This window comes from Heterodontus francisci, chromosome 31 (assembly GCF_036365525.1).
Source record: "Heterodontus francisci isolate sHetFra1 chromosome 31, sHetFra1.hap1, whole genome shotgun sequence".
Classification (NCBI taxonomy): domain Eukaryota; kingdom Metazoa; phylum Chordata; class Chondrichthyes; order Heterodontiformes; family Heterodontidae; genus Heterodontus; species Heterodontus francisci.
The window spans coordinates 39806011-39820788 of record NC_090401.1 but is presented as its reverse complement, the minus strand read 5'-3'; the positions used below and the strand labels follow the sequence as shown (position 1 = coordinate 39820788).

At 43.4% G+C, this 14778-nt stretch overlaps 1 protein-coding gene across 1 annotated transcript; it reads right to left on the bottom strand.

Moving 5' to 3' along the window:
• Positions 1 to 329: 329 nt before the first annotated feature.
• Positions 330 to 9688, bottom strand: mgst3b (microsomal glutathione S-transferase 3b). The gene is made up of 4 exons (XM_068011351.1): positions 9437 to 9688; positions 9032 to 9154; positions 4930 to 5002; positions 330 to 1438 (listed from the first exon to the last, which is right to left on the bottom strand). Exons 1-4 carry the CDS (start codon positions 9590 to 9592, stop codon positions 1335 to 1337), a joined length of 456 nt encoding a protein of 151 aa, XP_067867452.1. The 5' UTR covers positions 9593 to 9688; the 3' UTR covers positions 330 to 1334.
• Positions 9689 to 14778: the final 5090 nt, after the last annotated feature.

Here is a 14778-nt window from a genome sequence, read left to right as displayed (position 1 = left end):
TGACTCATTTACAAAATGCACAGTGCTTTTTGAACCAACGTTGCTGATTCATATCATTCGGCCTTTTAACTTGGTTACTGTGTAGTTCGGTTCAGTATAATTCATAAGCCTAAAGAATTTTACCTGCCAATGTCTTGCTGTAGTATATAAAAAGTTATACCATTTGATTCTTCTCCATCAGCCTGCAATGTGAATAGGAAAAGAGTGGCTTGTTGCTGTCCATAAGCAGATTAAATTGTACAGAAAGATTTCTTACTGAGTGCTCACTTTTGTGGATAAAAGTATTGATTTTTCTGAAATGTAACTTTAGAAAAACCCCAAACCAATCATTGTTTCTAAAATCGATTTTTTAATTTGAAATAAAATGTGAAACATATGAAGCCACATCACATCCACAAAAATAAAACATTAAAAATGTAGAAATCAAAGTAAGGTCCTGATAAATGCTTATTTAGTATTTCTGTAGAAAACTAAGCAAGACAAAATTATAGCTCAAGGCATTTCATTATTTAATCTGCATCTGAATCAAATTTTAAACTGACAACTTTTAATCATGCTGTAAATCTGATTTTAAAAACAGGAGATGCTGGAAATGTACAAGTCAATGAACATTTGAAAGAAATATGCATGTATGTTTGAGGTAACTCAAAGTTGTATGGATATCCTGATGAATCACTCCCCCAACCTGTTAACCTATCTTTCTCTTTCAGATGTTCATCCTGCTGTACACTTTACCATTATCTGTTTATTACCTTTCAATTGATTTAAATTCAAAACTTCATAATGCATGCTGATGCTATGAGGTCAAATTTGAAATTTTGAGCACCCTTAGGACTGGAATTAAGCATAGCGAGAAAAAAAAACTTAAACTTAGTTCAAGATTATACTTTCAATTTAAACTACCATGAATTATATACCCTTAACTGGAGTAAACAGGAATTCTTAGTTTACAGCAGAGGATCTAACAGCCATTTGCCCAATTATTTGTAAAAATATGTGGAATGTGATTTTCTGCTGGGGTTTAGCTATAATTATCCAATTTATAAAATGCAACTTTTTTAATAATTTGCAGTGCATCATTTTTGTGAAGTGGAATAGAAAACCTGTTTTGTTCCACAGAATCTAATCAAAATGGAATGCTTAACATCTTGAAGAAAACTCCCATCACTAGCTGACAATATTAAAAAGGATTGGCTATTAAACAAATAGCAGGAAGTGGTTAAGATGATACTCATTTCAAAATGGCTGGATATGTACAAATCCTAAGTGCTGTGCCGCCAGTCACAATTATTTTCCTACATCCAGCATGGAGGTAGAAGGTATAATGGCTCTGTTTATCCTCCTCCAATGAGGGTTTTAAAAGCGATAACTATAGACAGGAAAATAACTCCCAGCAGACCAATGTATCCATAGGCACCATTCATTCTTTTCTCTGGCACTGTGAAGAAAAAGAAGATAACGTAGCTGAACCAAAGTACATAATTTAAAACATGGTTTCATTATGAAATAGCAAACACTACATGCAACAATTTTTTTTAAAAAGAGTAAGTTTTATATGGTTTAGTGGAGTTATAAAGGAGAAATATTGGACCTTTTTTTTGTGGAAGCAGGAGTTTCATAGCTTGTTATCTTGTGGTCCAGTGAACTTCATAGGCCTGTCATTATTTGCAGGCCACGTGCAGAGAAAGGAGGCTGGAAGGAATCAAAGGCTTCAGGACAGCTCGCTGAATGTTTACAGGGCAGAGATGAGAAAATCAAAGAGGTAGAGCAGGAAAGGGAAAACAGTGATATTTAGGTAAATCAAAAGAAGACAATGACAAAAACAAACTGGTTGTGTATTTCAGGCAATCAGGCAACAACTGTAAAGAGACACAATAGGTTACAACTTTTTTGATGTATAAGCCTTAACCAGAAAGGAAGGTAAATGGGTATTTTGTTAAGGTTAGAAAAGGGAGAGAATCAACAAATATACTGATTGGAGAGGGAGTTAATGGATTAAGTGACCTTAAGCTGACTTAAGACAAATCATATAAAAGATTATCTGTGACATGATGCAGAGGTAGGAATGTACAAGTAGTAAGATGTGAAAAGACAGGAGAGGGCCACGTGAACAAAAATGTGAGAATAAGCAAACATTGATAAAGAGGAATAAGACTGCAAATGCAACAGATATGAAATTAATACAGAAAATGCAGGTCATGGAAACGACAACTTGCTTTATGTAATGTCTTTAACAGGTTAAAATGTCCCACGGCACTTTGAAAAGGCGTAACCAAAAAAAAGAGAGGTGACCAAAAGCTTTGTCAAAGAAACAGATTTTATGAAGGGTCTTCAAGGGGGAGATCAAGAGGTACAGTAGTTTATGGAGGGAATTCCAGAGTAGGGCCTCACTGGCTGCGAATACTGGGGTACAAGGGAGGGGGAAGTGCAAAAGAAGTCAGAGTCAAGAATTAAGAGTTTGATGCAGGGGGTCGGGATTGTGGAACTGGGGGAGGTTCCAGAGACAGAGAGGGGCAAGACCGTGAAGGAATTTAAACATGAGTTGATCAGAGAGCCAGCATGGATTTGTAAAGGGCAAGTTATGTCTCGTTTTTTGAGGAGGTAACAAGTGCAGATAAGGGAGCATCTCTGGATGATGTTTATATGGACTTCCAGAAGGTATTCAACAAGGTTCCACATAACAGACTGAAAGAAAAATGAGAGTTCATTGAATTGGAGGAGGGAGGTAGAGATAATGAGTATGTACTCAAATTGGTAGGATGTGATTAGTGGTGTTCCCCAGTGATCTGAGCCAGGATCCCAGCCTTTCACCACACTTATAAATGACTTGGATGAAGGAATTGAGAGCCATATAGCTAAGTTTGCTGACAACACTAAGTTAGGTGGTGCAGTAAATAGTGTAAACAGGAACACACATTGGTAGATTAAGTGAGCAAAACAATGGCAGATGAAGTTCAGCACAGGAGTAAGTGTGAGGTTGTTCACTTTGAACCTCAGAAAGGTAGATCAGAGTATTTTCCAAATGGTGAGAAGGTAGAAAAATGGATGAGCAGAGATTTGGAGGTCCAAATACATAAATCAGTAAAAGCTAGTGGACAGGTATCAAAAATAATTTAAAAGGCTAATGGAATATTGGCCTTTATCTTGAGGGCTGGAATACAACGGGATGGAAGTTATGTTACAGTTGTAAAGCTCTGGTTAGACCCCATTTAGAGCACTGTGTTCAGTTGGTACCATACCTCAGGAAGATTATATTGGCCTTGGAGGGACTGTAGTGCAGATCCACCAGAACGATACTGGGGCTAAAAGGGTTAAATGATGAGGACAGATTACATTGACTTGGCTTGTGTTCCCTTGAATATAGAAGATTAAGGAGTGGTCTAATTACGGTGTTTAAGATGATGAAAGGAGTTGATGGCGTAGATAGAGAAACTAATTCCTCTGGTGACAGAGTCCAGCACAAGAACTAGAATTAGAACTAGATTGTTCAGGGGTGATGTCAGAAAGCACTTGTTCACTTAAAGGGTAGTGGAAATCTGGAACTCTCTTTCCCCAAAAAGCTGTTGAGGCTCGGTCCGTTGAAAATTTCTAAACTGGGATTGTTAAATCTTTGTTAGGCCAGTGTTAAGGGCTATGGAGCCAAGGTGAGTAGATAGTGTTATGATATAGATCAGCCATAATTGAATTGATTGGTGGAACAAACTTGTGGCTGAATGGACTACTCCTGTTCCTGAGAACTTTAAATTTGAGGTGTTGTGGTGCCGAGAACCAATGTAGATCAGCAAGAACAGGGATGATGGGGAGCAGTACTTGATTCAGAATTGAATACATGCAGCAGAATTTTGGACAAGTTTATGAAGGATAGGAGGTTGCCCAGGATAGCACTGTAATAATTGAGTCCGGAGGTGATAAAGGCAGAAATGGGAGTTTCAGCAGCAGCTGGAATGAGGAATGGGTGCAGGTAAGTGATATTACACAGAGGTGGAAGTAGCTGGTCTGTGTCATAAGGCCCACATTAAAGGCTTTTTGTTTGGTTGTTAGCTTTTTTTGTAGCTGTTGGTCAGCTTTTGACTTTTCTAGATTAGCACATCTGCATCATTATGTAACTACTGACACCAAACTACTTCACCAAAAGCATTCTACACTAGCTAAAAAGATACCACATTTTGATTGTGAGGAACACCGATTGCTTTTCTGCTATTTAGCATTTTTTGATAATACTGACTCTATGTGCCAGTTTGTCTCATTTGGTAATGTCTGCTTCTGTGTTAGGAGGTGGGTTCAAACTCCTCTTCAGAAACTAGCATTTTATTGCTGCATTATTGGAGAAGTTATCCTTCAGAAGAGACATTAAGCCAAGATACAGCCTGCTTGTTTGTGGTTTTGGTGGACGTTAAAGGTTCCATGGTATTAATCAAAGAAGAGTTGGGAACTCTACCAGGGTCCTGGCCAAAATTCCTCCCTCAATCAATATAGGCAAAAGCAGATCAACTAGCTCTTCACTTCCTTTCTGTTTGTGGAAATGGCAACTGCATTTGCATTGGACCTTAATTATTTATCATAAATAAAGGACACTGATACTTTTCTGAGATACACAGCAAGTTCTAATCTGCAATGCATTGCCTGAAAGGGTGGTAGAATCCTAGTATCAATACTAACATTCAGAAGAGAACTGGCTGAATACCTGAAGGGGGGAAAATGACAGGGCTATGAGGAAAGAGCAGGGGAGTGGGATTAATTAGATATCTACCAAAGAGTTGGCATAGGCACAATGGCCTCCTGTGCTATATCATTGTGATACAGAAATGCAAGGCCTTATGGTACATATGGAACTTTAAAATAAGATTGATATTTTTATTTCTCTACTATATATTTGTTTTCTTCCAAAATATAAGACGCATAGAAAAAAGGAATTTGAATAATACGTACCCCCTGAGTAATATCCCCATGCATACGTAAATCGGCTGGTTACCCAGATGATACCAAGCACAGAAGCTGTGATCTGTGAAATATTAAGCAAACTAGATTATTTTGTTGTTCAGCATATGCAATAAGCCACAATGAAGGATATTGTTAAGAGATAAAAATCAATTGAAAATACTCAGTAAACTAGGTTTCGTGTGCATGTTTAAAATTAATATCTTCTGTTCTCGTGCAGGAAATGTCTGCCCAGTATATACCAAAAGTCACTGCACTTCAAAGTACACAATGCACTTTGAGATGTTTCTAAGCTGTAGTACAAATTGCAGATTTCTTGTTCTTTTTCATTTGTATACTTCATATATTTATGAGTCATTAATAAATCCCACAGGGAATTCAGGAGAAATTTCTTTACTCTGGTAAAAGTGTAACTAAGTATGCCAACCTGCCCAATTTTACCCCTACCCTGTCACATTCAATTTTCGTTCAGCAGAAGGATGAGGCAGCGCATGCAGATTCGTTTGTGGTCTGTGGGACAGTAAGTATTAACTTTAGTTCCGAGGGAAAATATGTCACTGCTGCAGGAACATTCCCCTCCATTAAACTGAGGCAAGACACACTGAGCAACATTGAACACAGGGATCAATATAGGGGAGACTGTGGCATAGTGGTAATGTCACTGGACTAGAAATCCAGTAGCCCAGGCTAATGCTCTGGGGATACAGATACAAATCCCATCATGGTAACCGGTGGAATTTAAATTCAATTAATAAATCTGGAATTTAAAAGAAGCTGCTCTCCGTAATGGTGATCATGAAACCACTGTCGATTGTTGTAAAAATCCATCTGGTTCAGTAATTGTCCTTTAGGGAAGGAAATCTGCCGTCCTGACCTAGTCTGGCCTACATGTGACTCCAGACGCCCAGCAATGTGACTCTTAAATGCAAGCCACTGAGTAGTACCAATTTGCGGCATTGACCTAAGCACTGGAAATGACAATGGCAAACCCATCCCTGTCAACCCTGCAAAGTCCTCCTGACTAACATCTGGAGGCTTGTGCCAAAATTGGGAAAGCTGTCCCACAGACAAGTCAAGCAACAACCTGCCATTATCATACTCATAGACTCATACCTTACAGACATCATCCATGGGTATGTCCTGTCCCACGGGCAGGCTCACCAGAGGTGGTGGCACAGTGGCATACAAGCGGGAGGGAGTTGCTCTGAGAGTCCTCAACATTGACTCCGCACCCCATAAAGTCCATGGAATCAGGTCAAACATGGGCACAGAGACCACTTGTGATTACCAACAACTGCTCCCCCTGCCCCCAGCTGATGAATCAATACTCCTCCATGTTGAACACCACTTGGAAGAAGCACTGAGGGTGGCAAGGACATAGCACAGAATATACTCTGGGTGGGGGACTTCAATATCCATCACCGAGTGGCTCGGTAGCACCGCTACTGGCTAAGTCCTAAAGGACATAGCAGCCGGACTGGGTCTGCGGAAGGTGGGGAGGGGGCCGAGAGAAAAACCTATCTAACCTTGTCCTCACCAATATACCTGTTGCAGATGCATCCATCCATGACAGTATTGGAAGGAATGACCACTGCGCAGTCCTTGTGGAGATGAAGTCCCATCTTCACACTGAGGATACCCTCCATTGTGTTGTGTGGCACTACCACCATTCTAAATGGGATAGATTTTAAAAAGATCTAGCAACTCAAAACTGGGTATTCATGAGGCGCTGTGGGCCGTCAGCTGCAGCAGAATTGTATTTGACCACAATCCATAACCTGGCATATCCCCCACTCCACCATTACCATCAAGTCAGGGGATCAACCCTGGTTCAATGAAGTGTGCAGGAGGGCAAGCCAGGAGCAGCACCAGGCATACCTAAAAATGAGGTGTCAACCTGGCAAAGCTACAACACAGGACTACTTGCATGGCAAACAGTAGACGCAGCATGTGATAGACAGAGCTAAGCAATCCCACAACCAACGGATTAGATCTAAACTCTGCAGTCCTGCCACATCCAGTCATGAATGGTAGAGAACAATTAGGAACAGAAGGAGGAGGCTACACAAATATCTCCATCCTCGATGGCAGAGCCCAGCACATCAGTGCAAAAGACAAGGCTGAAGCATTTGCAACAGCCAGAAGTGCCGAGTGAACGATCCATCTCGGCCTCCTCTTGAGGTCCTCAACATCACAGGTGACAGTCTTCAGCCAATTCGATTCACTCCACACGAAATCAAGAAATGGCTGAAGGCACTGGATACCGCAAAGGCTATGGGGCCTGGCAACATTCCGGCTCCAGAACTGGCCGCGCCTCTAGCTAAACTGTTCCAGTACAGCTACAACACTGGCATCTATCCGACAATATGGAAAATGCCTAGATATGTCCTGTACACAAAAAGCAGGACAAATCCAATCTGGCCAATTACTGTTCCATCAGTCTACTCTCAATCATCAGTAAAGTGATGGAAGGTATTTTTAACAGTGCTATCAAGTGGCACTTACTCAGCAACAACCTGTTCACTGACACTCAGTTTGGGTTCCGCCTTAGCCACTCAGCTCCTGATCTCATTGCAGCCTTGGTCCAAACATGGACAAAAGAACTGAACTCAAGAGCTGAGGTGAGAGTGATTGCCTTTGAATTCAAGGTAGCATTTGACAGATTGTGGCATCAAGGAGCCCGAGTAAAACTGAAGTCAATGGGAATTGGGAAAACTCTCCGATGGTTGGAGTTATACCTAGCACAAAGGAAGATGGTTGTGGTTGTGGAGGTCAATCATCTCAGTCCCAGGATGTCACTGCACGAGTTCCTCTGGGCAGTGTCCTAGGCCCAACCATCTTCAGCTGCTTCAACAATGACCTTCCCTCCAACACAAGGTCAGAAGTGGGGATGTTCGCTAATGATTTCACAACGTGACTCCAATGTGACTCCTCAGATACTGAAGTAGTCCATGTCCATATGCAACAAGACCCAAATGACATTCAGCTTGGACTGAAAAGTGGCAAGTTACATTCGTGCCATACAAGTGGCAGGCAATGACCATCACCAACAAGAGAAAATTCAACCATTTCCCCATGACTTTCAATGGCACTACTGTCGCTGAACCTCCCACTTTCAACATTGACCAGAAACTGAACTGGACCAGCCATATAGGTACTGTGGCTACAAGAGCAGGTCAGAGGCTGGGAATTCTGCAGCAAGTAACTCTACTCCTGACTCCCCAAAGCCTGTTCACCATCCACGAAACACAAGTCAGGAGTGTGATGGAATACTTTCCACTTGCCTGGATTAGTGCAGCTCCAACAATACTCAAGAAGCTCAAAATCATCTAGGACAAAGCAGCCGACTTGACTGGCACCCCATCCACCATCTTCAACATTCACCCCCTCCACCACTGATGCAGAGTGGCAGCAGTGTGTGCCATCTACAAGATGCAATGCAGCAACTCACCAAGGCTCCTTCAATTGCACCTTCCAAACCCTCAACCACTACCACCAAGAAGGACAAGGGCAGCAGACAAATGGGAACACCACCACCTGCAAGTTCCCCTCCAAGCCACACACCATCCTGACTTGGAACTATATCACCATTCTTTCATCGTTGCTGGATCAAAATCCTGGAACTCCCTTCCTAACATCACTCTGCGTGTACCTACACCACGTGGACTGCAGTGATACAAGAAGGCGGATCACCACCACCCTCTCGTGGGCAATTAGGGATGGGCAACAAATTCCGGCCTTGCCAGTGATGCTCACATCCCGTGAAAGAATAAAAAAGAAATTGAACAGCAATTTTCAGCAAGCTAAAGTTATATCAATCAGGAAATAATTTGTTGAAGAATCAATTTTATGCATCAATGCACATAGAAATAAAGTTCAATTATGTATTATTTGTTCTTTGTGGAAACAAAACAGTATTAATTATAAACTCATGAATTATACAGTCCTTTAGATAAGAGCTGAAGAGGTATCCCACTTTCAGTAGCATGGAACTAGTTACCTTACTAGTTAAAAAGCAGCATGGATAAAGATAGCACAGATTATTTATGGCAGAATATTTCTTTGAGCTACAATGCCTTTTCCTCATCCTTACCGGGTAGACAACTCCAGCTATTAGTTGGAAGATCAGCCACTGAGGATATATCTCCAATGTGTTCTGATGTGCTCGTTGAATGCAGTTGAATAGTGGGTCCTTATCACTGTACATGTCTGGATACTGGAAAGAAATATAATGTATTATTACAAAGCTAATAAACGACTCCACAACCCAATTCCAGAACTCTTGTCAATGTTTCAGTTTCAAAAATCCATTGTTAAAGACAGTCAATGAAAAACTAATCCAAATAAATTCTTCCAACTAAACAGATCTAAGCTTTCTAAGAATGCTTCAAATTATGTTGCCGAGCTCACTAACTAACTATATTTTAATATAGTTTGTAATTTACTGGTCAAAGGTCAGGCCTGTGCTGGAGGTGGAGGGAGTTTCTTTCTCACTTACCTTGACATTGTATTTTTTCCTGGCGATTCCCACTTTCATTCCCAGGTACGCCAGCATAACCCAGCTGTAGATAAACACCAGGATCACATAGCCGAATTGCGGGGGCATGAGCTGGCTCGGATGGGACAGAGCATTCTGCTGAGAAACGTATTGCATTGGAGACGGTGAGGCCGCATCGGCCAACACGGTGTCACCGGGAAACTCGGGCCAAGGACGTCGGCTGCAGAGACCGAGACCGCGGGGCAGCAGCTGGGAGCCGCCAGCGCCCCCTCTCTCTGCCCGTGGCATTGCAGCTCCCCTCCCTGTACCTCGACTGTTCCCCTCTCTCCTTGTACCTGACTGTTCCCCTGTCTCCCTGTACCTCGACTGTTCCCCTCAGTGTTCCTCTCTCTCCCTGTACCTGACTGTTCCCCCCTTTCCCTGTACCTGACTGTTCCCACTCTCTCCCTATACCTGACTGTTCCCACTCTCTCCCTATACCTGACTGTTCCCCTCTTTCCCTGTACCTGACTGTACATGACTGTTCCCCCTCTCTCCCTGTAACTGATTGTTCCCCTCTTTCCCTGTACCTGACTGTTCGCCTCTCTCCCTGCACCTGACTGTTCCTCCTCTCTCTGTATCTGAATGTTACCCTCCCTGTAACTGATTGTTCCCCCTCTCTCCCTGTACCTGATTGTTCCCCCTCTCTTTACCTGACTGTTCCCCCTCTTTCCCTACCTGAATGTTCCCCTCTCTCCTTGTACCTGACTGTTCCCCTTTCCCTGTACCTGACTGTTCCCCTCTTTCCCTACCTGACTGTTCCACTCTCTCCCTGTACCTGACTGTTCCCCTTTCTCTGTACCTGACTGTTCCCCTCTTTCCCTACCTGAATGTTCCCCTCTCTCCCTGTAACTGATTGTTCCCCTCTTTCCCTGTACCTGACTGTTCCCCCTCTCTCTGTATCTGAATGTTACCCTCCCTGTAATTGATTGTTCCCCCTCTCTTCACTTGACTGTTCCCCCTCTCTCCCTGTACCTGACTGTTTCCCCCCTCTCCCTGTACCTGACTGTTTCCCCCCTCTCCCTGTACCTGACTGTTCCCCCCTCTCCTGTACCTGACTGTTCCCCTCTCTCCCTGTACCTGACTGTTCCCCCTCTCTCCCTGTCCCTGTCTATTCCCCTTTCCCTGTCCCTGACTGTTCCCCTTTCCCTATACCTGACTGTTCCCTTCTTTTCCTGTACCTGACGGTTCCCCTCTCTCCCTGTACTTGACTGTTCCCCTCTTTCCCTGTACCTGACTGTTCCCCTCTCTCCCTGTACCTGACTGTTCCCCTCTCTCCCTGTACCTAACTATTCCCCTCTCTCCCTGTACCTGACTGTTCCCCCTCACTCACTGTACCTGATTGTTCCCCCTCTCTCCCTGTATCTGACTGTTCCCCCTCTCTCCCTGTATCTGACTGTTCCCCCTTTCTCCCTGTACCTGATTGTTCCCTCTCTCCCTGTACCTGACTGTTCCCCTTTCTCTGTACCTGATTGTTCCCCCTCTCTCCCTGTACGTGACTGTTCCCCCTCACTCCCTGTACCTGATTGTTCCCCCTCTCTCCCTGTACCTGACCGTTCCCCCTCTCTCCCTGTATCTGACTGTTCCCTCTTTCTCCCTGTACCTGATTGTTCCCTCTCTCCCTGTACCTGATTGTTCCCTCTCTCCCTGTACTTGACTGTTCCCCCTCTCTCTCTGTATCTGACTGTTCCCCCTCCATGTATCTGATTGTTCCCCCTCTCTTTACTTGACTGTTCCCCCTCTCTCTCTGTATCTGACTGTTCCCCCTCCACGTATCTGATCGTTCTCCCTCTCTTTACCTGACTGTTTCCCCCTCTCTCCCTGTACCTGATTCTCCCCCCTCTCTGTACCTGACTGTTCCCCCTCACTCACTGTACCTGATTGTTCCCCCTCTCTCCCTGTATCTGACAGTTCCCCCTCTCTCCCTGTATCTGACTGTTCCCCCTTTCTCCCTGTACCTGATTGTTCCCTCTCTCCCTGTACCTGACTGTTCCCCTTTCTCTGTACCTGATTGTTCCCCCTCTCTCCCTGTACGTGACTGTTCCCCCTCACTCCCTGTACCTGATTGTTCCCCCTCTCTCCCTGTACCTGACCGTTCCCCCTCTCTCCCTGTATCTGACTGTTCCCTCTTTCTCCCTGTACCTGATTGTTCCCTCTCTCCCTGTACCTGATTGTTCCCTCTCTCCCTGTACTTGACTGTTCCCCCTCTCTCTCTGTATCTGACTGTTCCCCCTCCATGTATCTGATTGTTCCCCCTCTCTTTACTTGACTGTTCCCCCTCTCTCTCTGTATCTGACTGTTCCCCCTCCACGTATCTGATCGTTCTCCCTCTCTTTACCTGACTGTTTCCCCCTCTCTCCCTGTACCTGATTCTCCCCCCTCTCTGTACCTGACTGTTCCCCCCCCCCCCGATTATTCCCCTTCTGTTTGTATTTGGTTACTCTCCCCCTCTCTGTTCCTAATTATTCCCCCTCTCTCTGCACCCTTCTGAGTCTAGGTGAAAACTGTTGCTTTTCTCTCTCTTCCTCAGCTTTTTTCTTCTTTGCTTTAATTGAATTTAAATTTCCACTTTTGTTAATAAAATTTAGTAATATTACGATCAGGTGGGAAGGGGTCTAGGGCTCCCCTCTCGGCCTTTTATTGGTTTGGCTGTAACAGGGTTAAACTTTTAAAATCCAGTGTTTTTAGCTTCATCTCAGTGACTCCTTACTGCTCTCTAATTGTAATTGTAAAGGGGTCAACCAGACAGACTTTCTCAGGTTTAAACAAGAAACGTGTAAGTTTATTGACCTTAACACTCTACCTCTGTTAAAACGACTAAAAATATGTGACACAACCACGCTAGCAGGCAAAAGCGATAAACACGCACACAAATAGATACAGAGGAGGAGAAAGAATTAAAGGGGGAAGGTTTGAAGTAGTAGATGGGATTCAGTTACTGTTTTTTTGTTTTGTTATGAAGTCTTTGATTGAAGTTAAGTCTTACAGTTCTCGTTGGGGCCCAGTGCACACTTTCGAACTTATTTCACTGGTACCAGAAGGCTGCAGGGGTCTTCTGTCTTGAGGCTTAAGTTGCTTCCGTGGGTCATGGAATGTTACGTGAGAGAGAGAGAGTGATAACTTGCTTTTCTTTGGTCTTCAGAATTGCAGTTTGCCTCAAAACTTTATTGTGATGCACAATTCAATCAATTCCCAGGTTGGCCAGCAGGTTAATCATGTAACTAACTCTTTGTTTGAAACAACATCTCCTCACCTAGAATGTACAGCACAGAAATAGGGCATTTGACTGAATTGGTCCATGCCATTTTTTATACTCCACAAGAGCCTCCTCCCGCACCTCTTCATCTAACCCAATCAGCATATCCTTGTGGTAGCGAGTTCCACATTCTAACCACTGTCTGGGTAAAGGTTTTCCTGAATTCCCTTCTGGATTTATTAGTGATTACCCTAAATTTATGGCCACTAGTTTTGGTCTCCCCCGCAAGTGGAAACATCTTCTCCACATCAACCATGTCAAACCTTTCATAATCTTAAAGACCTCTATCAGATCGCATCTCAGCTTTCTCTTTTCTAAAGAAAAAATCTCCAGCCTGTTCTGTCTTTTTTGTTTGGAATAACCTCATACATAATAAATATAGATGATACAATTGGTCTCACTGCCCCAGGACTCAGATGTGGGGATGTCATTGGGCGGGGAGGGGGGTTGCGGGGGTCAGGGGTGGTGGTGGAGAAGGAAACATTGACCTTACAGGTGGTGTTTTTGTATCACAACCAAGACATTCCTTACCCACTAGGTGCCATGTAATCTGCAGGAAGAGGGAAAAGGAGATAGAGAAAACCCAATGCCAATTAAGTAAAAATAAAATCTACAAAATTCCTCTCTGATCCCTAGGAGATCAAAACTAGTGCACAAGATCATGTTGAACATGATATTTATTACTTGGTACACACCACATTGTATGGCATGATCTTTTCTCCAGCCAGGAATCGGCACCCAACGCACAAGACAGCAACTTGCTCTATAGGTCTGCTGTTCTGTGGGAAAAGAACCACCTGACCTATCACTGTCCATAGGTAATTTATACAGGTCACCCCTGGCCCTCCCCAACTTGAAATAATTTGTTACCCGGAACACAATCAATTCCCTTCATTATTGTATAGAGCTCAATTAAATTCCTCCTGAGTCTACACTTCTCGAAAAGGCTTAGACTCAGATCTTTTAAACATACCTGTTTAAGGTGTTTTGAGCGGGAAAATGAATGCAAGTGAGTGATAATAAGACTGGCAATCCAGGGGGCACACAACAACCCACAGCAGTCATCTTCTCATCTTACACAATTTCCCCACTCAAAGTCCTCAATAGTCCTGACTGAGGTGAGAAAGCAGAAGCCAAAATTTAGTTCTAAAACTGTAAGTGCCACTTGACTACTCCGTTGTTATAGACTTAACTGCAGGTATAACACAAAAAGACAGAGTCTGAATTGTTACATGGCTCATATACTGAAATAACATTGGACCTTTATAATCGTTCAATGCCATTACTCTTGTGTTATCTATCGGTTATCATTATATCAACCAGTTCTATATTACCTATTGCAAACCTGGCTTTTCGTGATTGTACATGTGAGGATTTGTTGCCATTTGTCTACTGAAATGTAGGAGCCCAGCAAGGCAAACGTTGCTTCTGCAGAAGGGAAAAGGGTCGTTTTTTTGAGGAGGTGGAGGAAGGCGATTTTGAAAGGGAGGGGATCAGTACCCAAGAGAAGGAACAATTAGAAACATTTCAGAGTTTAGAGTGTTAGATTCAAAAGTAAGGAATAATGTTAATAAATGTCAGTTGTGTAGGAATGTTTCTTTTTAAAAGATGCTGTCTGACCAAAACCAACAGAAAATCCTGGCAACTCAGGCAAGGATTTTGAGTTCTAGAGTCTACAGCCAAAACTTGAACTCCCCTGTTCTCTCCACAGATGCTGACTGACCTCTGCAGTATTTCCAGAATGTTCTCTTTCGTTTTTGTTTCAGATTTCCAGCATCTGCAGTTTTCAACCACTCTGCTTTTGGTTCTTTGATGGACAGTAACTTTGTCCACTTAGGCGTCGAATAGCTGGCAACAGCCTAGCCTACACTATGATTGACAGTTCTATTGACCAATAATCAGAGGCATACCCTCTGCTTTCTCGGCTAAGACCTCGTGCAGCGACAGAACGAGCCAATAAAAACAGCGACTGCGAAACAGGCGCCAATGGGAGTGGGGTGAAGGCGGGTCCTCGCGGGCTGCGAGGTTATAAAAGGAGGAATCTACT

Coding starts and splice junctions, on each gene's coding strand:
- mgst3b (XM_068011351.1), bottom strand. CDS start 9,592: ATGCAATACGTTTCTCAGCAGAATGCTCTGTCCCATCCGAGCCAGCTC. Junction 9,155..9,436: donor GGAAAAAATACAATGTCAAG/GTAAGTGAGAAA, acceptor ATTTCTTTCCAG/TATCCAGACATGTACAGTGA. Junction 1,439..4,929: donor ATGGGGATATTACTCAGGGG/GTACGTATTATT, acceptor TTTTCTTCACAG/TGCCAGAGAAAAGAATGAAT.